General features: G+C 33.4%; 4 protein-coding genes and 1 long non-coding RNA gene across 13 annotated transcripts; 1 reads left to right on the top strand and 4 right to left on the bottom strand.

The window, feature by feature from the left end:
* The first annotated feature begins 2,875 nt into the window (after positions 1-2,875).
* Positions 2,876-6,052, top strand: LOC107958632 (thioredoxin-like fold domain-containing protein MRL7, chloroplastic). Of its 3 annotated transcripts, none has more exons than XR_001700698.2 (7): positions 2,876-3,035; positions 3,341-4,347; positions 4,704-4,788; positions 5,031-5,142; positions 5,249-5,352; positions 5,463-5,545; positions 5,699-6,052. XR_001700698.2 is itself a non-coding variant. In XM_016894452.2 (6 exons), exons 2-5 carry the CDS (start codon positions 3,527-3,529, stop codon positions 5,350-5,352), a joined length of 1,122 nt encoding a protein of 373 aa, XP_016749941.2. In that variant the 5' UTR covers positions 2,879-3,035; positions 3,341-3,526; the 3' UTR covers positions 5,463-6,052. The 3 variants fall into 3 exon arrangements, 1 of the variants encoding a protein (XP_016749941.2); XR_001700699.2 differs by having other exon boundaries at positions 2,890-3,035; positions 3,347-4,347; XM_016894452.2 differs by having other exon boundaries at positions 2,879-3,035; positions 5,463-6,052.
* On the bottom strand, positions 5,958-7,136 carry LOC107958633 (CRIB domain-containing protein RIC7). The gene is made up of 4 exons (XM_016894453.2): positions 7,076-7,136; positions 6,826-6,932; positions 6,645-6,708; positions 5,958-6,559 (listed from the first exon to the last, which is right to left on the bottom strand). Exons 1-4 carry the CDS (start codon positions 7,119-7,121, stop codon positions 6,219-6,221), a joined length of 558 nt encoding a protein of 185 aa, XP_016749942.2. The 5' UTR covers positions 7,122-7,136; the 3' UTR covers positions 5,958-6,218.
* A 2,272-nt stretch (positions 7,137-9,408) lies between these two features.
* Positions 9,409-13,700, bottom strand: LOC107958634 (TBC1 domain family member 15). 6 transcript variants are annotated; one of them, XM_016894454.2, is made up of 12 exons: positions 13,347-13,700; positions 12,840-12,990; positions 12,655-12,750; positions 11,792-11,895; positions 11,356-11,540; positions 10,856-10,978; positions 10,678-10,766; positions 10,396-10,501; positions 10,203-10,300; positions 9,838-10,092; positions 9,666-9,749; positions 9,409-9,579 (listed from the first exon to the last, which is right to left on the bottom strand). In XM_016894454.2, the coding sequence occupies exons 2-12, from the start codon at positions 12,963-12,965 to the stop codon at positions 9,565-9,567; spliced, it is 1,281 nt and encodes a 426-aa protein (XP_016749943.2). In that variant the 5' UTR covers positions 12,966-12,990; positions 13,347-13,700; the 3' UTR covers positions 9,409-9,564. The 6 variants fall into 6 exon arrangements, with proteins under 6 accessions (XP_016749943.2, XP_040953916.1, XP_016749945.2 ...); XM_041097982.1 differs by having other exon boundaries at positions 13,317-13,645; XM_016894456.2 differs by lacking the exon at positions 13,347-13,700 and adding an exon at positions 13,137-13,330.
* Positions 13,701-14,505: 805 nt separating this feature from the next.
* On the bottom strand, positions 14,506-21,311 carry LOC107958635 (serine/threonine protein phosphatase 2A regulatory subunit B''alpha). 2 transcript variants are annotated; one of them, XM_016894457.2, is made up of 12 exons: positions 20,431-21,311; positions 19,247-19,489; positions 19,009-19,114; positions 18,767-18,866; positions 18,495-18,600; positions 18,250-18,340; positions 16,917-17,058; positions 16,506-16,653; positions 16,273-16,382; positions 15,553-15,709; positions 15,351-15,476; positions 14,506-15,258 (listed from the first exon to the last, which is right to left on the bottom strand). In XM_016894457.2, the coding sequence occupies exons 1-12, from the start codon at positions 20,596-20,598 to the stop codon at positions 15,118-15,120; spliced, it is 1,638 nt and encodes a 545-aa protein (XP_016749946.2). In that variant the 5' UTR covers positions 20,599-21,311; the 3' UTR covers positions 14,506-15,117. The 2 variants fall into 2 exon arrangements, with proteins under 2 accessions (XP_016749946.2, XP_016749947.2); XM_016894458.2 differs by lacking the exons at positions 19,009-19,114; positions 20,431-21,311 and having other exon boundaries at positions 19,247-19,451.
* A 655-nt stretch (positions 21,312-21,966) lies between these two features.
* On the bottom strand, positions 21,967-24,746 carry LOC121219582 (uncharacterized). Its single transcript, XR_005916422.1, has 3 exons — positions 24,355-24,746; positions 22,547-23,925; positions 21,967-22,451 (listed from the first exon to the last, which is right to left on the bottom strand). It is a non-coding gene; the product is annotated as an uncharacterized lncRNA (long non-coding RNA).
* Positions 24,747-25,415: the final 669 nt, after the last annotated feature.

Raw genomic sequence — 25,415 nt, 5'->3', positions numbered from 1 at the left:
TTTTCAAAATTTCAAAAAAAAATTTAAAAAATAAAAATTGCATTTTGACCCCTAAACTTTTCCTAAATTTTATTTTGACCCTTAAACTTTCTTTAAATTTCACTTAGACCCCTAAACTTTCATTAAATTTCATTTTAACCCTAAATTTTCTAAAAATTACATTTAGCCCCAGAAGTTTTGCTGCATTTGTGATTTGGTCCTTCAGACAGGTTACGTGATTTGGGGCACCCACTTCCCAGATTTTCAGGCAACAAACATGGGTGGCTGCTCCTTCTTCACCCACCACCTGCAAAAAGGAAGCAAATATCAACTATAAAATGGGTTTAAAACCCCAAAATCAAACCCCCACGAATCAAAAAAAAAGAGAAGAAAGTTTCGAAAAAAAGAAAAAGGAAGGAAAAGAGAAAGAGGAGAAGAAAAGAAAGAGTACCGGCGTCGGAGGAGGTAGCGGCGGCGCAAGCAGTGGTGGAGGCTAGACTTTGAAGAAGAAGAAGGAAGAAGAAGGAAGAAGAAAAGAGAAAGAAGAAAGAAAGAAAAAAGAAAAAGAAAAGAAATAATAAAAAATATTATAACAGTCGGGTCAACCCGACCCGACCCACCTACGACCCGATCCGACCCAGCAGCCCAAGAAAAAAAAAAGAAACAAGCCCAAAAAAAACCAAAGCAAAAAAAAGCAGCAAAAAAGAAGAAGAAAGAAGCAGAAAAAAAGAAGAAGAAAGAAGCAGCCCAAATGCAGGCCCAGCGCAGCAGCAGGCCCAGCAGGCCCCCAGGCCCAGCGCAGTAGCAGACCACCCACACCAGCAGGCCAGGCCCAAGCCAGCAGCCCAACCGGCCAGCCCAGCAAAAAAAAAAGAGAAAAAAAGAAAGAGAGAAAAAGAAAAAAGAAAAAAAAAAGAAAAAAGAGGTTCAATTCGTGTAACCCGTTCGACGAAGCTCGTGTTTCAGTAGCTTTTCGGTAATTTCGTTTATTTTATTTTAATGCTCGTATTTTTATGTTATTTCGTTTTAATATTATTAGCATTTATGCATATTTATATTTATATTTTTAATTTAATTTGATTTTTATTTTATTTTATTTTAAATAATTTTAATAAATAAGGCAACGAATCGATTTAACATAAAATCGTTGATTTCATCGCTATGTTGGGTGAATATCACCGGTTTGCGTTAAACTCGATACGCCCTTTTAAAAATAAAAAAATATTCAAAAAAATTGTAATTTCAATAATCCTCGTGCTTTTAAAAATTCTCATGTTTCAAAAATCTTCGTGTTTTCAAAATTCTAGTGTTTCAAAAATTTTCTTGTTTTCAGAAAAATTTTTCGTGTTTTATAAATTTCCGTATTTTCAAAAAAATCATGTCTTTCAAAAATTTTCGTGTTTTCAAAAAAAATGACCCTGTTTCAAAAATTTCCGTGTTAAAAAAAATCTTCGTATTTTCAAAAAATTTTCGTGTTTCAAAAATCTTCGTGTTTTCAAAAATTTCGGTGTTTCAAAGATTTTCGTGTTTTCAAAAACTCCGGTGATTTTAAAAAAAATCGTTTTCTAAAAAATTTCCGTGTTTCAAAATTTTTCGTGTTTTAAAAATTTTCGTGTTTTAAAAATTCTCGTATTTTAAATTTTTTTAAGAAAAAAATTGTGTTTCAAAAAATGTCTTGTTTTAAAAATTCTCGTGTTTCAAAAAATGTCGTGTTTTAAAAATTTTCGTGTTTTTGAAATTTTCGTGTTTAAAAATTCTCGTGTTTTAAAAAAAACTTTCATTTTTTAAAAAAAATTTCGTGCTTCAAAATTCTCGTGTCTTAAAAAAGTTTTCATATTTCAATCGGATCACGACTAAATATTAAATGGAACTCGTATTTTTGAAAATTAAGACAACATGCGTTTAACGAGATACCAATTTTGGGCGTCGCGAGGGTGCTAATACCTTCCTCGCGCGTAACCGACTCCCGAACTCTAATTTTCTCTGGATCTTCACGTAGACCTAAAATTACCTCTTTTTTAGAAAAGTTTAAAAATAAATTTTTCTTCTAAAAAGAGAATTTATTAGGTGTCCGATCACACCTATGAAAAAAGATCGGTGGCGACTCCCTTTTCAAATAGATCGAGATTCTGTTTTCAAATTTTTAATATTTATTTCGATTAGCGCCCGTGCCCAATGTTTAGGTCGCTACAATGACCTAAAAAGAATTTTAAGCAAACATAATTTATTAAACTTGCAATTAATCCAATAATAGAAAAATAAAATAAAGGTCTATTTATGAATTTCATCCCTCTACAGAAAATGAGAACTTAGTCCCTTTATTCGTAATTTATAAAAATTGAGAAATTGGTAAAATAGCAAAAATCATTAGCTCAACAATTTATAGGGAACAAATTAGCAAAAACCAACTGTACAAGTTCGTTTATTTTACCATTAACTAAACTAATTTCTCAATTTTCATAAAACTCGATGATCAAATTTTAACAAGTCAAAGTAGATGGACTAACTTCTTAATTTTCGTAAAATATAGGGATGAAATTTAGGATTAAAACTTAAATAAATCATAGAAAGAGTTAATTAAATCAGATGCCTCAATGTATGGTCTAGATTCTAAATTAGCCCTATTTTTTAAAACATTTCCAATTAAGTTTTTAAAAATCATGAATACTCTTAAATTATTATTAATGTCTTTATTTTTTTAGCATATTTTAAAATTTGATTAATCTTTTTTAAATATACTACATTTAATGTGGAAGCTGATGATAGGTTGAAGCTTAGGACCAATTTAGAATCTCGATCATTATTTAAGGACTTTTGGTAAAATTAACCCTAATAGAAAAGCAGTCGTGTCCATTCAGCAAAGTAAAACGGCACCGTTGAACATGGATAAGAAAAGGGGCGCGAGGTTTTGGGGTTTGCACTCTGCTAAGTGCTAACTGGTGAGGTCTGCTTTGCTCATCCTTTCTTCTCCATTTTTCAGTTTGAAGAATTGTGGAGCGTTTCAACTTCTTCAAATCCATCAAAATCCCAGCACAAATCCTCTCCAGAAAATCTGGGTAAGTCTTAATTCTTGCATGCCAAAAATTTCTGAACTTTCGAAGTAGAAAAAAAAGAAAAGAATAACTATATATTACTACTAACTCTTTCACGTTTCACACTTTTGTTTTTGGTATGTTGGAAAGTTGAATTTGCTTTAGATACGTTCATTAAAAAGAAAGAAAGAGAATTACTGTATCTGGAAATGGGAAAGCAAATGATTTTCTTATAAGCATGCTGGATGATTTTTGTGGTTAATAAAGTTAAGCAATTAATTTACATGATGAACTTCCCACTGCTGATTACTTATTTCGTTTTCTTATAGTTACAGGCTTCTATTCAAAAGAGAATAGTACCTCAGCTGGATTTTTGGGTATTTTGGAATTCCATGATTAATTATGATTATTAGAAAAGAGTCAACAGAATCATGAAATAGAAGCAATTTTTGGGAAGCTGGTCCTTTGCTAAATGAGCTTTCCTATCTGCTAGGGAATTTGTACTTGTTGAGAAAATGTTATCCTTTCAGATTGGTATCTTTCCCAAATCCTTTTTGCCTCTTTGTCTAGTGAAAAACAATCATAATTCCCGCAACATGCTGCCTGTTTCTGATGTTACTCGTAGTACTCTAAGTCATTGGTGCAACGTCTGGCCCTCCTGTGTACACCATCGCCGTTTTTTAAAAACTTCCCCTTGCTTTGCTACTTCAAGAAAACCCGATTCCAACTCTGATCCTGATCCTAATCCTGACTCGAAGCCTAAATCTAAAGCTGAAACAGGAAACCAGGACCAAAAGTCTGTAGTTTCCCATAACAAAGATGAAAATCCAGATAAAAGCTTCCCAACAACCATTCCTAAGAAGCCAAGACGGGGTCGTAGGAGTGAAGCTGTAGCTGTTGAAGATTTTATACGCGACTCACTTGAACAAACTTTTGAATCAATCCGGCAGCAGAATCCAGAAGTTTTTGAAAATAAGGAAAGTGTGATGAAGGATAGACTTGAAAATCAGTTTGATTGTGACAGTAGCAGTGATGAAGATGAGGATGAGGACGAGGACGAGAAGGATAGTGAAGCCGGTAAAAGAGGAAAGAAGATGGTGGTGGAAGAGGATGATCCAGATTGGCCATTGGACGCAGATATTGGGTGGGGAATTAGGGCATCGGAGTACTTTGAGCAGCATGCTATTAAGAATGTGGTGGGTGAAGATGGTTTTGAGATTGACTGGGAAGGAGAGATTGATGATAGCTGGGTAAAGGAGATTAACTGTCTGGAGTGGGAGAGCTTTGCTTTCCATCCCAGTCCGCTAATTGTTCTTGTATTTGAGAGATACAAAAGGTAACTCTTTTCCTCTCAATTGTATTGTGTTACCATTTTTCTCTTTCAAATGATTCCTGCTCCAATTTTTGGAATTTTTGTGGCAGATGACACAGCATATCAAAGATTTAGTTACTGTTAAGATATGCATTTTTTGCCCGTGGTTAGCAAGCATGTGCAGGCAATTAAGTGCCCAAGATGCATTTTTGTACTTCCTTGTGATCCATGATGTTTAATGTTTAATGATTAATAATGTTATGTTTTGGTATGATTGTGCCTATTATAGAGGCGAATGCCTTCGAATTATCTCTTTCATAGACAATTTTTTATTTCTACCAGTTAATAAGGAAAAAACATCCATTTGATATTGTCTACAGGGCAACTCACAATTGGAAGACTTTGAAAGAGCTAGAGAAGGCGATCCAGGTATATTGGAATTCCAAGGACCGGTTACCTCCTCGGGTAAAAATCTTTGCTTTGTCTTTAATCTGAAAATACTATATTGATAAAATATAAATTAGTCTACGCAAACTTAATTAACTCTGCATTTGGTTGCACATAAGCTTCAGTTCATGTACTCCATTCGGTCACTTGAGAAAGCATATTGCATTTCTACTTTGTTAGAGAAAGGTCAAAATATTTGTTTAGCTGTTTTGCATTATTTATCTGCCAATGATGATGCCTTGGAGTATTCCTGGAAACAGGCAGTCAAACTGGATATCAATATCGAGAGAGATTTGGCATATGCTCTTAAAGTCAGGGAATGCCCACAGCTTTTATTTTTACGCGGAAACAGGATCATGTACAGAGAGAAAGGTTGGTTGTATAGTTTTTCTTTCAAGAGTATTATACAAAATATTTGTCTATTAAATTGCTCTGAACTCCTATATCTGATGCTACAATTTAACGAGGGTCTTGGCAGAGTTTCGCAAGGCTGATGAATTGGTCCAAATGATTGCTTATTTCTATTACAACGCGAAGAAGCCTGCATGGATTGATGAGGCATCCATATGTCGACCTTATTAGGTTTGTATGTCTTAAACGCTCCAAATCTACATTTAAGAACATGTTTATTCCTCAGACTTGTCTTGATTATTTTGCTTCTGTTTTTCCTAATTTGTAACCCTTCTGATCAGGGATTTTCCCCAATCTTTGTCCTTTCTGAACACAATGGACACCGATGCTAAAATCAGAAGTTGACTTGGGGAAACATGAACAAGTAATGTATCATCTATCCTGAGACCAAATATATGGACTTTATTTACAAATTTACTCATCTAATTTAGATGAGTAAATTTGTAAATAAAGTCCATAGATTATAAATCTTGCTCATTTTTGCTGAATTACAATGATATCGGTATTTCTGCAACAGGCTTCTTTTGTTTCTTCCTTTTGATTTCTGAGTTTTTGATCCACTGCCTTGAGAGAGTGAATCTTTTTTCTGAAGGGGATGCTTTGGGTTCATTTAAAAATGCATGAAAAACGCACCGACGAAATACCAGTAAATTCTTGGTGACAGTTTATATTATTTGGATTTGGATTTTGTGTTTCTAGTGTTTGCCCTTTTTTGAGTGGAGTCGTTATAGCTTTGATTCCAATTTTAGAGACCAGATAAGAAGAGAAAATGGAGAGAAAAAGAAGAATATTTGGTATTTTTTCTTTCATGAGAAGTTGTGAATACACTTGGTTCATATATAAACAGTGCATGTTTTAGCTCTTCTCTCAATTATAATAGCTTTTACCTTCAACTGCTTCCTTATACCATCTTGCTTTGTTGTTTCCTTCTTGCCTACTAGTTTCATGACACTCTTGATTTCCACTAAAGCAAAAAGATGGTCTAGCAACCAATATGTTTACATACAGAGAAAAAGAAAATCAGGAATTTCTCCATTTCAATTACCCTCCCCTTCTACAAACTCTGAATCACAACTGATTAGGGACCCTGCCTCGGACAGAGTATCCGACTCCTGGGTGGTTCTGGACCGCCTGGAGCTTCCTTCACCACCCATGTCTTTCACCTTCTTTCGCCTACTTTTCTTTGAGTCTTTTGTGGTTGTCTCGGTTGTTTGGCTTGCATCCTTGGGTTTTCTAGTCGACTTGGAAGGCTTCTTCGATTGCTTTGTTGAAGAAGCATTTTCTTTAGTGGATGAAGTGCGCTTTGATGATTTAGGCAGGTCGGGCATGTCTCTTGTTGAAGAACTTTGAGCCCTCAAACCTTTTCGGCTCAACCTCTCTGGAATAGAAAAAATGATTGCATCCTTAGTTTTGCCATAAAAAATTACCTTGAGAGAGTCATTTGACAGGATCTTCCCCCATACCTTGTCCTGCTTGAGCTAAAGGTGTTGATTGAAGCCCTCCTGCTGGTGTTTTGAACTCATTCATCTGCACACACACATATATATATAATAAAACAATTAGATATGTAACCCAATATTAGTCTTGTTTGCATGGTTTAATCCTAGTAATAGTAATAGTTGGTGGTTAAATTTAGTCATTTACCCAGCTGGGTGTAGAATTTACAGCTGATGGACCATCCCATCCTATGTGAGCCACATGCTTTACATCTGTTGGCATACCAATCTGCATTTCAGGCTCTTTGTCACTTTCTGCAAAATTAAAGTTCACCCCATTTTCTTGCCATTATTAGCCAACATTCTCTAAAACCAAACAAACCCACTGGCTGCTTTTGCATGCACGCATACATGTATGTCTTATAATGTCATAAAAGGAGAAAGATGGAATTACATACCAAATAATTGAGTAATGTATCTAAAACCTTTTAGCAACCCTTTCATCTTATTGATTTAATGACATCTAAACTAAATCAGCATATGGAGTTGAAGTCATGCTTCAAATCTGAATCTGAAAACTTAGACAAAAAAAAAAAACCTTTTTTAGCATCAAAGATATAATGTACGCCATCGAGAACTCTTTCATCTTTTTTTTTTTAAATAATCGTATCCCTCATATGTTTGGATATTAATATCGATATGATCCTTCAAATATACGAGAAAGAAATGAGTATGACCGTATATAATATAGAATATAAATTTTCTCTTAGTATTGAAACATTTCTTCTGCTAAAACATCTCACCTTGATAGAAAGAACAAAACTTTGTGTGATGTATACAAGCATGCGTGCATGAGTTTGAAGCCTGCAAAAGCATATGAAAAATGTTTCTTAAGAAACAACAAAGAAATTTAAAACCAAAAGGGAAAAAAACAGTAATTTTGTTTCTCGAACCTTAAATAGAGGGAAATCCATACTACTACTAAAAATATTGCATAAAAAAGTTGGACTGTTTTCTGATAATTGTGTTTTTTTAGAAAGGAAAAGTTTTGTTTTAAGCAAAACTTGCGTTTGTTCAATGGAAGTGAAATCTAAAATAACAAAAACTTGTCCAAAATTTAGGGTTGAGAATGAGAAAGAGAGATATTTAGGAGGGTTTTTAACAAATTGTCTTATTTAGTAACATGTTGATTTATGGGTTTTTTTTCTTTCCATTTTTTATTTATATAATAAAAAAAAAGTTTGCATGCATTTCTATATATAAAAGTAAGTAATGGATGAAATTGTTGCTGAAAAAAATTTAATTCTAACTCTTTTTTTTTTGGTTAATTAACTCTAACCTTTTTTTGTTAGATGATTAAATTTGGAGCTGAGTCGGATTGGACTCTTAAATGACGCTGGTAGTTTTTTTAGTGTTAGTTTATGTATAAATCAAATGGACTTTGGTTTAAATCATAAAATCGAAGCTATCGGAATTTGGTGTTAGAAAAATAAATAAGAAAATTAAAAAAAGAAAGGTAAAAATAATGTTAATACAATATAATCAATTTGAGATATGTTAAATACTTTAAAGCTTTAATGTGTACAAGATAATAAAAAACTCTTAACAATTCACTGATACTAGTCAAACAATTAACACTGAAGTCCTTTATATACATGTATATATATTATATAAATATATATTTTCATGAGATACGTTTTTATTGAGATTTATCTTTTAACGTGACATCTTTCCAAAAGATTGTGTTGCTTTACAATAGAATTTTATATAAAGTTATGTTTTTACATACAGCTTTATGTACAAAAATTATGTTATTACAACACAACTATTCATCAATAATTATAATTTGCTAGACTTTTCAAGATAATAAAATATTGCAACTTATAAATATTATAAAGTAGGTTTTAAGAGTTCAAGAAGCTCTTGAATTTTTCTAAAAAATCAATTAAGCCCCATCACGAAAATTGCATCCAATTAGAAGTGGAAAAATATCACACATAATATTCATTTATATTTTTGTCCGAGGTTGTTCACTTTTAGCACTATTATGGCTATGTACTTACTTCGTTCATAACAAACATTTACAAGAAAAACTTTAACTCTTCTTGTTGAAGCAACATCAGTTCTTATATTTATATAGGTGGAGTTCATTTAATGTCTCCGGCACTTTAGTATACAGTGAACTCCATTAAGAGTATTCGATGTATCCTCTCTATGCAATGGATCACACTAGTTCAAGGTAAAGCCAAAAAATTACTTTAAGGGGCCAAAGATGAATCATACATTTTTGGAGAGCTAAAGTTTTAAAATTTTGAAAAGATTACAAGATAGTTTTACTTTTCTCCCTTGTCTACGCTGCTGCACTAGTCTCTATTAAACTTGTTTTAATGTTAGTTTTACTAATGCATCGCAAACACATAACGATAGAATATTTATTACTTAATATAGTGAAAATTGTCTTTTTCAAATTTTAATAAGCATGTAAGTTTAAATTTCACCATTTGTTGATTTATGTTGAGTTTATAAATTTTATATAAAAATGATAAATACGCTCCTAATAATATTTATTATTTTTTAAATAAAATATTTTTAGTTAATTTTCAATTGAATTAATATTCAATTGATTCATGACACCTACTAAATGAGAAACTTAAATATAGTACATATACTCAGTAAATTAAAATTTATAAAAATGTATTAAAAAATATGCAAAATTTGTTAGTGAATACACAAGCACAACAGGGCAAGATGTAAAACACAAAATCAATTGATTAATACAAAGAACTCTAAATTAAGCATTATAAGAAAAAAATATTCCATTTATTTTTTAAATTATATGTATACATATACATATATATATATAAGGTAAAAGTTCAAAAATACTGGAAGAAAAAAATGGACACAAAAATGTTTGAAGTACAGAAATTGATGTTTGATGACATTCCACCTATGATTTCTTGGCCTACACGCAAAAACAACAAAACGAATAAATAAATATTCAGTGTATCCATCAAACTAACTGTTCTTTTGATAGAAATAAAGCCTTACCTTTTTCAGGTACTTGTCCTGAATCTTCAGTGCGTTTTGACATGCTTTCTTAGCATCCAAATTTCCAGTTATCTCACCCAATATCTACCAAAAACAAGACTTTTTATAGTCAGAAAAATTATGCAAACTCCCCGAGATTTACGTGCATAGGTACGATGGGAAGAGAGCGTACCGTCACAACATCATCGAGACCCTTAGCGTCCTTTAGAATCTGCCTATTCTTGGTCTCAAGGACGCTTGCAACAAGGAAAACCGAGAGCGCACAGTTTTTATCCACGTGTCCATTCTGCAGATTTTTTCTTTGAAATTTACCGTACCGCTTTAGCTCCTTTGCATGTAATGTTTGTGTACTGTTGCTATCTAGAGCTGCATCGGGTTGCTCGTACAACGAGAAGATATTAGGGTTGTATTCCATTGCCCACATAACCTGGAACCAGTCTTTGTCTTAGTATATAACAACACCTTTTCTTTTCTAGATGTTAAAATAGACCACATTTCGACTATAAACTAGAAGTATTTGAGTTCATTTGCACTCACCTCCCAAAGATACAGAGCATCGACGAAGGAGAATTCTCTCCGGAAAAGTACCATCAGCATGCGAAACGCAAACAAATACTCCCCACCATCTAGATCCTCTGTCACATGAAAAATCTTGAGATTTTAGTTGATGTTAAGTACAACAATAAATAGAACTAATTTAGAAAAATAATGGGGGCAAAGGAAGGCATACCAAGGTGTTGATGAAGCTTAGGGTCAACAGTTTTAATTACTTGTGAAAGTATACCAAGTTGGGATTGCACTCCTATTGAACTTGTACTGCACCTAAAGTTTTCCCTCTGTCGAAAAGGGCAAAATCAGAGGTCAGACTATAAAACCATAAAACATTATATGCAAAAGAGATTAATAATTAGGGAATGTTACGAATTAATTCCAAGGATATGAAATACTAAGAGATGGTGTATCATCGAACCAATTATTCTATCATCGATGCTGCAAGAAATAAACATTTTACCAGTCTGCGCATTGCATGCTCAAAGCACCAAAATGCATCGGCTTCATTTTCAAGAAGAATTACCATTGGAGAGCAAATGTCATTCATTCCTGCTCGTGAAAGAATAAAGCTAAAGACGTTGGAAACGAGAGAACCCTGGCTTGGTAATAAATAATGCAATTTAACAGCTACAACTCACCTTGAACATAACCAATATCATCATCTACCCATGAATATATAGCAAGAATATCCCAAAGTTTTGCTTGATTAGCTTCATCCTCGTAGAACACAAGTGCTCGATCAGTTCGAAAAACATCCAAACCTACAGACCAAATACGTCAAGTACATAAAGGACCATTGAAATTTAAACATAGCCACAATCATAATTTCAGATAGATGCATAGACGATCTAAAGCTACAAAGGAATCTCGGGTTTTTCTTGCTATTAAACCAGCTTACAACATAGGATATCCATAAGGTTTTATGGTAGAAATTTATGTTACAATACTTGAAGATGGTATTCCGAAGAGGAGAACTTACAACCAAGTAAGAAACATGTGTAGTTAAAGCCTTAAAGGACAGCTACTGAACTTATTGATCTCAGAAAAGGACTAAAAATGTTGAGCACTACCTCGAGAATCAACAAAAAGTATATGGAATATCCAATCTGTTGAGCATGAAATCATACACCGTACATACCAATTTGATGCAGGAAAAGCATCCAGTGCGCCACTTTCTTGTCTGAAACAGCACTTGTCACATGACAATCTTCACCTTCTATCGGTTGGCCATCGTCAGTAATAATTGGTCTAGTAATGTACTTTCCGCTACCAATGACCGGCACCATATTCTGGCATTCAGTCTTCCACATAGCATACCTTTCCCTGGGATGGTTAGCTCGAAAAGTTGAGTCACAATGATCAACCAAACTTAGGAAAAGTATATCATTGATGACAAGAGGGGGAAAAAAAGAAGCAAAGCATTGTGAATGAAGAATACTGAATGGTTCACAAAAGTTCCAGAGCAATAAAACTAGATGTGAAAAAAGGAAAGGACACATGAAATGAATATACTTTATACTTGATGAGATGCTAAAATCGATTTCCAATCATCAAAGGTACTGTTAAGTTGTTACCTCCTTTGCTCTCTGAGCTGATTCCGATCATCAAAGGTACTGTTAGGATCGAAGCAACCTAAAAGGAACTCCCAGACAAACCCTTTGATCGAAGGGTGAATACCCTACCATAACAAATCAAGTAAAGCTAATAAAAATAAACTCCCAATATCGGATACGAGTTGTTTAACTTTCAACATATATAAAATAGATAAACGTTAAACAATTATATGCAAACCACACCAGTATAAAAAAACACAAATAGTTATCGGCTATTACATGGTTGTTACATATGGTTAACCATTCCAAAATGACAAAGAGCAGACACCAAGTTGAATAACAATCAAGAAATGAGACAAAAAATGCGTTTCCATAAACACATGAATATGCATTCATGTGGAAATATGTAAGTCATAGGATTAGGAAAGAGAGGGGAGATTAATAAAGATTGCACTTCTGTTCCTTTATAGTTAGCAGTTTGAGCTGACTATGAGTTTAGAAATCACGATCTTTAACATTATTACATTCTTTTATCGTCGGACACAACTAAATTTGGTTGAGACATATGGCATAATATATGACAGTAAGAGTAATTTAGTTCCTTCTCCATAACCAACGGAGGTTTTCCAACTAAAAGAAATATAATACCGAAGGCAATCTTGCACTGAACAAATTTCATTAAAAACTTTAATGTTATGAATTATGATTCTTAGAAGTTTCACCTAATCAAATGATCATACCATCCAAAATCTTAAATACTACAACATACTCCTTATTCAATGTCCAACAGTTTGTATCAGTTCTTTTTGTTCAAATTGCACATACAAATACATATGTGTGTTTGAAGCAACATAACTATAAATAGAACTCGAAAGAAGGCATACTCCTCGTTGGATCCGTCTAAGAACTTTTTCTATATCAAGATGACCATCTTCAGAGAATGCAGCATGCCATCTTCTTGCACTAAGAGTTTTCCCAACCTGAGAATAAAGGTGTAGTTAAAAAGCAAGGCATACAAAACATAAACAGGAATGAAGATTAAGGGAAGTGAAGAGTAAAAGATGGTAACCCTAGGCCTAAAACGGGTCTTTGGAATATCAGCTAAGCAATCGCGTCTTATGGGATAAAAGGCCTCCAATTCCTCTATTCCGGCATTTCCACCAAATAACTCTGCTATTGCCGCCAATCCAACCATCTAAACAAGTCGCTCTAATCATTTACTGCACATTAAACACAATCAAATCAAAGAAACTGTGAATATACAAAACATTAAATCATTGCCGCTGACAAAAATAATGCAAATGTCATATCAGTTTCATTGATTCATTCCCTAAACCCAGGGGAGGGGGGAATTCATGATGTAGACCTTCAAATATTGCTCAATTTCAAAACATCCCATCCCCCATTTTGGACCATATTCTTACTTTCTCTAACCCCCAATATCATGAAAGACCCAAACCCCAAAATACAGGAAAATACAAAAAAAAAAACACAAAATAGAATAAAATTTCTGAATTAATGAGAATCCTGAAGATTGAATCTTTACATGTTATTATTGTTAGTTTATAAAGCTTACATTGCAGAGTGGAGAAATCAAATAGAAAAAGGCCAACTTAATTGCAAGCAAGTGGCAAGGGGTTGAAAATACTACGAAATTTCCTTCATCGGAACTGCTTTCTTTTTCCCCTCATAGGAGACAAGAAAGATAATGGAACAAGACAACGAAGAATTTGGAAGATAAATTAGTGGCAATAAGATAAGAAAATCGAAGGTTCTTTTTTTAATCTGTAAATTATAGTTGTCAATGGACAGATTTGCGAATTCCTTTTCCCAATGTCCTAAATCCGACAATGCGGGAAATTTCTTATTTTCTTTGACAGCGGCCTATTTAGAGAATGGACAGGTTTCATAGCGATTTTTTTTTTCTCACAAAGCAAAATTTTTTTAAAAAAAAATCCAATAAAATCACATGAAAATGTTTACTTCTGTTTTTGGTAACTGTTCGTAGGGTTAAGAACGCTCGAAATTTGAGGGAGTTTTGATAAAATATTAGGCTTGAAAAATATGTTTGAGAAAAAAATTAAATCCGTTTAAAATATGAATTAGGCTTAGATTTAAATATTCAAGACTCAAGTCTAGCTTAATCCGCCCGTTTTTAAGTTTATATATATGTTAATTTTATATATTATGTAATTTAAAACACATTAAAATAATATTAAGATATTATATAAAAAAATTTAATTATTTTTTTATTAAATATTAAAATAATATAATATAATTTTTTTAAAAAATTTAAAAATAATATGATAAGCCTGAAATAGGCTTGGATTAATCTTTTGTAAATATAGACGAGTTTAGACAAAATTTTAAGCTTATATTTTAGATCGGGTCGGCCTTAAACAAATATAAATTATGTTAATATCATGCTAAAAATTAATTATCCACCCTAACACAAAATTTAGAAGTTAAGTGCTTTTGACTATTATATTTTATATTAATTATTTAAGAAGTATATAAAAATTAAATTAATTCACATTTTACGAATAGTTATATTAAATTATTTAGATATCACTTATTATTATGTTAAAATTTTAAAAATATTTTATATATAGTTAATTTTAAAAATAATTTATATTAATTACTTGAAATATATAAGTTATATTTTATGTATCATTATATTAAATTATTTAAATATCATATAAATTAACTAATTTATTTTATTTTCCATGATCATGTCAGAGAAAAACATTTAACTTCCAACAACAATTTCTTACAGTAATATCAAACACTTAAATTAACAAAAACACACAAAGTGGGAAGAACCAGGCGTTAATCTAGTACCAAATTAAGACACTTCACCATTACCAGGATAGAAATAATAATAATAAAAAGAACATAGGTCTACGACATTCTTCCTCCCAAATAATCTTTTACATTATGCTGAAACTCCAGTGGAATCCTAGAAGAGCATGTTAAAGAAAAAACAGCAGTGAAAGGAAAGGAAAGAGCCCATCGGGGGGACCCATACTAGCAATGTAGTTGATACCCGGGTGGCTGATGGTTTAGTTAAGGGGCAGGGCAGGGAAGGGATCATCGATTATCCTCTTCCCTTTTTGAATGAAGCAATTGGCTTTCCCTAGCAGCACAATTTTCATTGCGTCAAACTTCAGTCTTCAGTGCAGCGCAGCATAAATTTGCAAAAGGGCGAGCATATAGCATGCTGGTAGACATATACATGTAAAATGCTATTTGGCTGATAATCTGATCAGCTATATCTCCATGTAGCCACTCTTCATTCATCTCGAATATGTTTGACAAAGGGTCCTACGAAACTAGCTTCGGGGATTTTAGAATGGTGCTTCAAGGGACTCATCCCATACATCAGCACTTCCATTTGAGGCATCTTCAACATCTTCTTCCATTGAAAGCCTGATATACTCCCTATGTGCAAAGCGATCCCACTCTGTCAAAGTTGGATCCTCTCGTTCCTGCTCACACACACAAAAAGGGCCATTGTCATCCCGGAGAACTGAACTAGCACTGATTCAGCACCCAATATCTAAATTGTGCAATGACTAACCTGCCGAATGAGGAATGGATCACGGGTTTCAAATGCCATAAACTTATTAAGATTAAAAAGGATGTTAAAAACATTTCCTGAAAGTTTGCTCCCTTTTAAGTCCTGTAATGTTATACAGTTTTCTCTCTGCAAAATATCAGCAAGCTAAATCATTCAACAAGCAAGTAAAATGACATTATAGTTATTAGAAAGTAGTGCCAACCTCGGGTGCAATCATGTCAATTATTTGACACAATATGTCCTCAAAGAGCACAGGTTCTAGGGCCAAGCATTCCATTCGGCGCAGCTGCTCCTCGTAGAAAAATTGCATTTCATTTGGAGTGAGCACACCGTTTCCATCCAAATCAATGCACTTGAACCTATAAAGATAACTAATTAGATGTGGAAAGCTAGGATAGTGACTCAGAGAAAAAGCAATCGATGATATGAGGCAGAAAAGAAAGGATTGTTGCATACGAAGTATTGCACCATTTATGCCAAACTGCATGACAATAATGCTACTATTCTTTTAAATATAGCACGACATATTGTGTATTATACACCATTCTTTCCATACACCACCATGCTTAAGATATCTTAAAGCACCAAAAGAATTTTCAGTTGCACCATGCACAAAAGAATTTTCAGTTGCACCATGCACATTGTTATCTTAAATCAAAGTTCAAAAGTTTTCCAGCTTCACATGCATTTTCAAAAGAATAAGGTAATTTGATATGATGAACAAAAGGACAATTTGCAAGAGAACTGGAAAAATAACTAAAAACCTCCTAGTGTCGGCCTAAGACTAGGGGAAGGGATTAACAAGGAGTCCCTTGACTAGCAAATGTATGGACGGCAAGAATCCAATTCACTTCAAATAGGCAAGGCCCTGTGGTGTAATTTATTTTGGAAAATGAAAGGTAAAAACAAAAAAAAAACATACCAATATTCAAGACTAGGTTCAGATGATTTGTCCTCCTCTGAGAGCATGAAGTAAACAAAGTCTTCATAACCCATCTTCCCTTCTACATCACCAGCAAACTTCTGAGGAGCCTGAGATAGAATTCATGCATTTATAGCCAGAGCACAACATATATAGTAAATAGTTTATTGTACTTGAAAATAGAATTTAATTGATTCAGAATTTTAGAGAACCAAGGACCAGGGCAAACCAACCTGTGAAAAAATTCTATCAACGATTCTGTAGGTAAGGGCATGATTGCCATATCTGATGAGGTTTTCTCTGTCGATGAAGAAATCATGGTCTGTGTCCAACTCCCAGAACTTACAGTATATAACATAGAAGTGCTCATAGGAGAAGTACCTAAAAGACGAAGAAAAGAGGAAGTTGTATAATTTACAGCATCAGTAATTCCCTGACACAACAATTTAATAAACCCAAGCTATCCACAATTTTCAATTGTTTATTGACCATTCAGGAGAGAAAAGGGCAAGAATTCCCATGCTTTTACCAACCAACTAAAGTAGAGAGAGATATTGTAGTCTCAGTTTACATAATTACTGTTTCGTGTGTAAGGATTTGTATGTTGCTGCTTTCAATAATATAAAGTTCACCCGGATTCTAACCTAAGGACTTTATTAATGTCATCTTCCTCGTCTGCTTGTTGCATGGCAGAAATCAGTTCTCCACGTTTGAGCTCCCTGAGGGTAAGACGGCCATTTCCCGATCTCTTCATGTGATAAAAGATTCTGTATATGACAGTTTCAGCTGAAACATTAACATAGAAATTTATAGTCCAGTATCAGTTGAACAGAATTAAATGTCCAGTTATTGGGGAAACAAAAATATACATAAATGAATGAAATGATCCTTGGTATCAACTCTTCTTGAAGCATTTTTCAGCTTGATGACGCAAGGAGAATGATCCCCTTGCCAACCTCTTTTTCTCCCTTAATTTTAAATTAGTTTGTAACAGTTCCTGAAGCAGACATGTTGTCTTAAGAATCAAGCAGAACAATGCCCATCTTTAAAATCTTTTTTTATTTAGCCCTTAATTACACAATTATTGTACAAAAAACGCATAGAATCCCTGGATTATGGTTCTTTACTTTTATCATGAAGTTCAAGAGTTAATTTTTGCTGAGATTTCCACAGGAAATTATAGAATTGGACGAATTTAGTCTGCCAGCCAAAATTCAGGATGTATTTATTCAGTAGTGGATCTTGGGACTAAGTTTTGAAGGGGCCTAGTAAAATTTTCAAAAATTTTAGGAGTTTAATGAATTTTTTTATAAAAAATTGGGGGTCAAATTATATTTTTTGTGAGATTAATGAGAATTTTCAAAAATTTTACAAGAGCTTAGTTAAAATCTTCAAAAAAATAAAAAGTAAAACGAGTTTTCAAGAAATTTTGAGGGCTTAATTAAAATTTTCTAAAAACTTCAAGGGAGAAATGAAATTTCCCAGAGTTTTCGGGGGGGGCCTTCACCCCTCTACAATCCGCTTCTGTATTTATTTGCTTCTGAGAGAAGGCATGTCAACCCCACAAGGGAAACGCCTAGGATTAGATTTCAACTATATTAGCAATTTCAGTCTGACGCATTCAGAAACCTTCCAAATTTTAATTGTAATTTCTTCTAAAGCAGAGAAAGGGGGGGGGGACACTAAAGTAAGATGGTTCAAGGAGCCTATAAGAACATTAGTTGTGTTGTTGTGTATTATGCATACAATTTTTGATAAATTAAGAGCCTATGATGCTCTCCAGTCAACATCACCATCCCTGAGAATGAATCAATCAATGGGATAAACTGCATTCAAACTAGCTAGTATAGATTGCATGTTCAAAAATAATGTAGCTTTGCACGAATAATTTCAAAAAAGAAAAGAGATGGGAAAAGGAAATACATTCACAACTTAATAGGCATTATTAAAATAACTCACAACTAATGAAATGCATACCGTATCTATCTTGAAATTCAGGTGTGTTCTGCAAGAATTTCAATCCTGGATGGGTTGCCAAAAGCTCTCGAAGAATGGGTCTGAAGTCAACCTGCATCCCAAATCCCAAATGATAGTATAAGTATAAAATACATGAAAGTTTAGGCTTTTGAAATTACTTAACAGAAGAACGTGTGTTAATCAAGACAATTTTTTCAAAGCAAACAAAAAAGGAAAACCTAATAGAGGTGTAGTACAAAACAAACCTGAGTGAGGTGCTTGTGGCCTGGCCGCTTAAGAATTTCAAATATTTGAGTGGCTACATCCATTGTCAGCATATTGCCATCCACCCAATACGTAATGAAAGCATCTCTGAAGTGAAATGTTATACTTAATAATGTATGATAGAAGCACTTATAGGATGAAAAGGCAGTCAATGCCATCTACCCAGTACTTTTCACGAGACATTATTTAAGCAGTCAGAGTTATTCTTCACATAAAACATCTATTCATCTATTAAGATGCATAGAGTGCATACCTGGTCACTATTCCCATGCAGTCTACATCTATCTTTCTAAAAAGCGCGGAAGATAGGAAAGATGGTAGCTTGCAAACTTCCTTTGTCACTGTTTTAAACTCTGCATGGCAAGGGAAAAAACGTTAACTTCATTCAATTTTGAAGGGACTTTTTTAAACCTTAATAACTGAAGATAATGTGCAAAGGGGAAAAAACAACTTCAATTATAAAATGAACACACAAAAGTCAAATATATATCTCACCATCTATTAGCAATCCATTTAGAGGATTATTGAAAAGGTGATTAATTTTAGAAAGAGATTGTTCTTTCAATTCCTTTGTAGGAGGACAACCATTTTGGAAATAAAACTGCAAGCAATTATCAGAACAAACTTTAAAATTAATTTTTAGCAAATTTAGATAGCAAAACCCAAAAACACAAATCTAAAATAGCTTCAAATATAAAAATATCCCAAAGAGAACTTCCAAGAGCAAACAAACCTGTGGAATGACTTCTTGCATTGGATCACTAAATAATTTCAATGGAGAGCCAAGAGCTGAAGGGCTGGATTTCTGCTTTGATGAGCGAGGAGAACCCGATGAGCTTCTTGGAGAAAGTGGAGGTGCATTGACACTGGAAAACATGGAAGGCAATGAGTTGCTCCCAACAGCATTTACATTAGAAAAGTTTGCACAGGCATTGACTGCAGTCCCTGCCTTTGCATCATTGATCCAAGATTTCACCTGTGCTCAAGAAATGAAAGCTCATTGCATGAAAAAAAAATCCAAATATTGATAGATACAAATTGTTAGCAATAGAAAATCGCAAACAGGAAAATGGCCTAAAACTTGTCTTGGTCCCCTATTCAATCAGATTCAGTCATCAAGGAAGTAAAAATTAATCCTATCATAGGCATTTGATAAAAAATAAATGAATAATAGAAATAACAAAATCTTACAAATTTCTATCATAAATTTATAGGTTATAAATGCAGTATTACCAACCCCCCCCCCCGGTTGCCTCCAAAATGAAGGGAGAGAAGAACTGAAGTACAAATTAAATTAACGCATCAAACTCTAAACATAATTAGCACTGAATATAAAGATTACAACCACAAAATGCATCAACTTATGCAAATAATGCGGATATACTTGTGTATATAGAATACCATGTCAATAGGCCTGAATTTCATAACCTTTACTGAGAACTGACGACATTAACATGATCCAAATCAAGTATTTGCATTTACTATAAATAAACCAACTAAATTACTCTATGACTACAAGTCAAAATGCCAGAGGTGCTTGTTCTAGGTTGCAACTAAGTTTGTACCCACTTACTACCCTTGAAATAACCAGTTATTGTACTCATCTAATCCTCATAACTTAAGTTTTTTTTTCATATGGGTATTATCTGGAACCGGTGTTCATGACCATCCATTCATGTAAACCTACACTGGTCATAACACATAAGGTTTACATCACCAGTCAGCTTCAAAGACGACACCATAATTCATATTACTAATTCGTGTGAACTTCAATTAAAACAAAATAATTTTCAGATTACAATACTCAACAATATTAGACAGTATTTTAAACAATAGGCAGCCAACTAATCTAAATACAAATTATTAAAAGAAATTAGAAAGAAATAGTAACATTAGTTTAACTAAAAAAAGAAGTACCAGATTGCCAGTCTCCGGAAGTGAAAGCCATTGAGAGAACAAGTCATCGACAAGTAGAGGAGTGGTTTTTAGTGCAAATGGGGACACTTCAGGAAGCTGCAAAAGCTCAGGGTTCAAACAAGTAACGTCTTCCACTGGATCGATTTCCATTTTTAAAGACAACGACATCTCGCCTACCTTATCAACCACGCTAAACAATTCCACCACTCAAACCCCCTAACTTTTTCAGTTCTTTAAATACAAAAGTCAACAGAAACCAACGCCACTTCGCTTTCAAGAATTTTCCAACTTTAAAATTAAAAAAAAAATTCGTTCCCAAAATAATTACAACACTGCACTCCAATTGTTACGGAAAAAAGACTTTACAATCTCTTTTTTTTTCCCCTCGAACCGGAAGCAGAAAGCCACCGCTTAAATCATTCCGTTCACCGAAACCCTCACTGTCGTCAAGTTATGAATAAACCGAAACACCAAATTCTTCGAAACTTCTGAAAAGAAAATTTTAACCCGGTTTTCCCTAGTAACAAAACTTAGAAATCACTTTCCTCCCAACACTTACTGTTCGATAAAGAAACTCACGACTAATATATATGTATAACGCTAAAAGGGACAATGAGTTTTGGCGGGAATTATTTTAAAAAATGATATTGATGAAGAAGAAACAAAAGAATATTATTATTGGAATTTTCTTACAGAGAGTGGCGATGGTGGAAAAAAAGAAAGAAGAAGCCGCTGTGTGCGGCGGAGGAGGAGGGAAGGTAGAAAGAAAGCAGCGAAGCGCGTGGAGAGTTTCAGTGTTGTTTTTGTAGGTGAACAATGAAAATACGTATATTTATACGGTCTAGTTGGTTTGACCAAAGGTCATCTCAACTGTAATCCTTATCCGTTTTTTGTTTGGCTATCCAAATTATTTATTAGTTTCCAAATTACTCTTAGCCGTTAGATTTCCTTTTCTCTGAGTATCAACGGTGTTCGTGTCTTAGGCTCTCTATTGTTTGTTTTGGATTTGGGTGATGTAGACTACACGCGTGGTTGTAAATAGAATTTTAGGATACGTTTAATTCTGATATTTGATTAAATCTGTGTAAAATATTTTCTGCTGTTTGGTAGATTTCTTGAAAATATTTTTCAAAAAATTTATTTTTACATATATTAATATATATTAATAAATTTTTATATTTTAAATTGTTTTTACATATATTACAATAATTTATTTATAAATAAATAAATCAAAATAAATATATAATAATACCCAATTATTAAGCTACAATATTAACCGTCATAAATTAAAAACAACCAAAGTTAAATAAATTATTTGTAATTGTGTTAAAAAAATAAAAAACAAGGATTGAATAATTATAAATTTAGCTTCCAAACCACAATTAAAAAATATTAATCTATGCATTTAAATTGTTATAGACTTTGGATGTATTTACCTACCAATATGAAACTTTGGATCTTTTAAACAGAAAGACCAAAATGTTAAACAAAAGACAAGACATATATCGAATCCTTAGTAAATTGCTATAGACTGTGTTTGGCGTAACTGCTTAAGTGCATCTGCTATCAAATTGCTAGCCACTTACAACTAAAAAAATGGCAATGTCTGCTGCCAGGAAGCTTGCTGGGTTCAAATCAAAACACGCAAAAACCAAAACTTAGCCTAAATAATCTAATCATGAAACACTACTCCGACTGTTAGCATTGCATTAACTGATTCACCATCTGCTATCAAATTGCTAGCCACTTGCACCTTTCTTTAATAAGATTTTGATTACTTTTAGATGGGACCCTTGAACAACATAGTGAAGTGGAGTGAATCCCTTGTGATTAGTGGCTCTCACTGAAACTCCTGATGAAAGCAGAGTTCAGACAACCTCTAGATGTCCTTTCTGCGCCGCAAAATGAATCGCACCCATGCCATCCATGGTAGCAGCACCAACATCAGCCTTTTGCTTGCAAAGATAACTCACTACCTGTGCTTGCCTTTTGAAAGGCAAAAACATATACAGATGGATATTCTGAACAACCCAAAAGAAAAAAGTTGTCACGGGGCAGAATTGAAGTTAAATATCCAAGTAACTATCATGATCTTTGAAGCCAATAAGATAGCAACCTCAAGACATAGATTCAACTTCACATCAACCTCTAAAAATGGTTCAGACATATTTGTGCCCCGAGTAATATGATTTATCATAGTAGCTGCAAAATTCAAAGCAATATTAATAGTTACAACATGGTACCAAATACTCGCTTTATATAGCACAACATGCGTTCTTAAATATTCTGGAAAGAAAAATCTTCATAGGCCGTCCATCTTAATTCTGTTATCAAGGATACAACCGAATGAAATCTATCCAAGCACACACAAAAAATAGGTCGTACCCAGTGCACAAGGATCTTGGCTATAACCAGGGGCAGGTCTAATGTATGCTGGCTTCCTCTGTTCACAGAGGCTGTTTCAAGGGTTTGAACCCATAACCAAGCAGATAGCAAGTCAGGGACGACCTTCAAAATCTTGCCTATTAAAACACAAAACTTGTAGCTATAGTTTGTATCCAATTGGGTGATAAGAGGATAGCAGCTAGGGACCAAATAAAAAGTTTAGCCACAGTCTTTAAAATCCAAAAGGGCATACATTTTAAGTTTAAAATGATTGGTTTTCAAACAATAGGTTTGACACTATGAAACAAGCATTTTAGTCCATCTCAACAATATCTGTCACTCTAAATAAAACCAAACCTATATTCGTTCAGAGGTATACAAATGCCATAATAAGTACCTGAAAAATGGTCATTTTGGCGTTCCACAACATGTGAACCCTTGAACTGCATACAATTTTAGCAACAAGTATACACGCAATTTTCAACAGTCATCAAACAAAATATGAATAACAGTAACCATTTTCTTTGTAATACTTGACAAATCTTTCATTTTCAGGATTTAGTGAAAATAGACATTCTCATTCTCATCTAATAAGCACAATAGCAAAAATTGGCATTTTGATATTGATGTTACTTATTAATGTGTATGCTTTTGAGTTGTGACCAACTAGAAATCAGCATGACAGAGCACTGATGTCTTTCCATGCAGTGTAATTTTCATAGATTAATCTGTTCAAATTTTGAGCATTCTTCACTTTTGCTGTAGAGGCTTTAACGCTAAGAGGAATCACTAGATGATGCATTTTATTGAAGTTAAATTTTCAGTAGAACTTAGTAGTGTACTTGCAAAATATAACCTCTGCTGACAGGTTCTGAAAATGCTAAATGAGTTCTTTGCATTTATTTCCTTTTCTTTTCATTTTTCCTCCTCACTGTAAGCAAACATTTTATCCCCACATTACTTTTACCTTACAGTATCTAAAATGTAGGATCAAAGCTCACCTTGCAAGGAAATAACTCAACAATGCAGTCTTTTTTTGTGGGGATCACTTGCAAGTCAAGTACAAGACTTGCTTCAAAGTTGAAGAGCACAAGTTTTGGAAGTGTGCACCTGAACAGCATCGAAGAACATATATATAATCAAGAGATAAAGAAGATGAAGATAAAAGGCATCAAATTAAGCCCTGAGGTTAGAGCTTTAGAATGAATGAGAATCTTGGAATAAGTCAATTTAAAAAAAAAACAGTTCCTTGATAGCTAAAGAAAAAAAGAGATTATGACTGAACAGATCAAATTTCCTTTTTCTTCTCTGGCCTCTCTTCTCAAGATTCAGCCATAGAAGCTGGAAAAGCACAAGAAATACAAAGAATGACAGAAGGAACTAGACTCAATACCCATTCTAGATTCAACTGGACACACTTAAGGAATCTAATAACCAGAATTAGAGAGAAAAAATTATGTATTACATGAAACAAAAATTAGAGAGAAAAGGAAGGAAAACAAAATGCAGAGGTAAGACATTAGAGAAATATGTAGATACCTCTAGGAGATTAGAGATGAATTTTTCTCGACTGTGAACCCTAATTTTTTAAGGTTTCTTCAAAATACAGAGGTAAGGCTGATGGTCGAGCGACAGAGACGACGATGTTGAGATGGTGAGGTGAGGCCAACGAACTGAGATGAGGAGCCGAAGGAAGATACATAAATGAATCGAAGAACAACAGGACAAACCATATCGACATTGAGGAGGACGTGACGGTCAGGCGACGAGAGCTCCGATTGGAGGGAATTGAGTTTTTCTTGGGCATGGGAACAACCGATTACGGTGTAGCCTCTCTTGGAACAACCGATCAAGGATGGGGGAAGGGAAAGGGAAAGGGAAGATTTGTGTTCCTTTTAATTTTCTTGAAAATGTTTTACCGAATTAGAAAGGGTAAGACATTTTCCAAAATTAACTAATTCTTTTCCTGTGTTTTGTAATTGATTTTATAGTAGGAAAATATTTTCAACTAAACAAACACTGAAAATTTTAGAAAATGTTTTCCGAAAAATATTTTACACCAATCAAACGGACCACTTGTGAAGTTTGAAATGTTTTGTTATAAGTAGTTTACCATAAAATCAAGTGGAGTCAAATCGAATTAAATTAAAATTTTTTGAATTACTTGAGTATCCTATTTTAACAATCAAACTCAAATTGAATTTTTTGAATCAAACGAATCAAGTCAAAAAATTTCGAGTTAATTTAAGTCGAGTTAACGAATATTATTATTTATACTCAATGTTGCATTTACATGGACCGATTATTTACCTAGTAGGCAAAATACAAGATTATTTAACTACATGGATAATATAATTGTTTTGTTTTTTAACTTAATGAGTAAACATTTATCAAAATAACGTAGTTTTGCCTTTTAATTTAATGATTTTTACTTTTAACTTTAGAAAATGTAAACATTTATCAAAATGATATAGTTTTGCTTTTTCTTATTTATATTTTTGGATAACTAGAATTGTGTAATTCATATTCGAGTTAAACTGAAAATTTTGATTTTATATTCGAGTTGATTCAAATAACTCGAACTATTTAATATAAAATTT

The sequence above is a fragment of the Gossypium hirsutum genome, chromosome D07 (assembly GCF_007990345.1).
Source record: "Gossypium hirsutum isolate 1008001.06 chromosome D07, Gossypium_hirsutum_v2.1, whole genome shotgun sequence".
NCBI lineage: Eukaryota > Viridiplantae > Streptophyta > Magnoliopsida > Malvales > Malvaceae > Gossypium > Gossypium hirsutum.
This window is presented reverse-complemented; position numbering and strand designations above follow the sequence as displayed.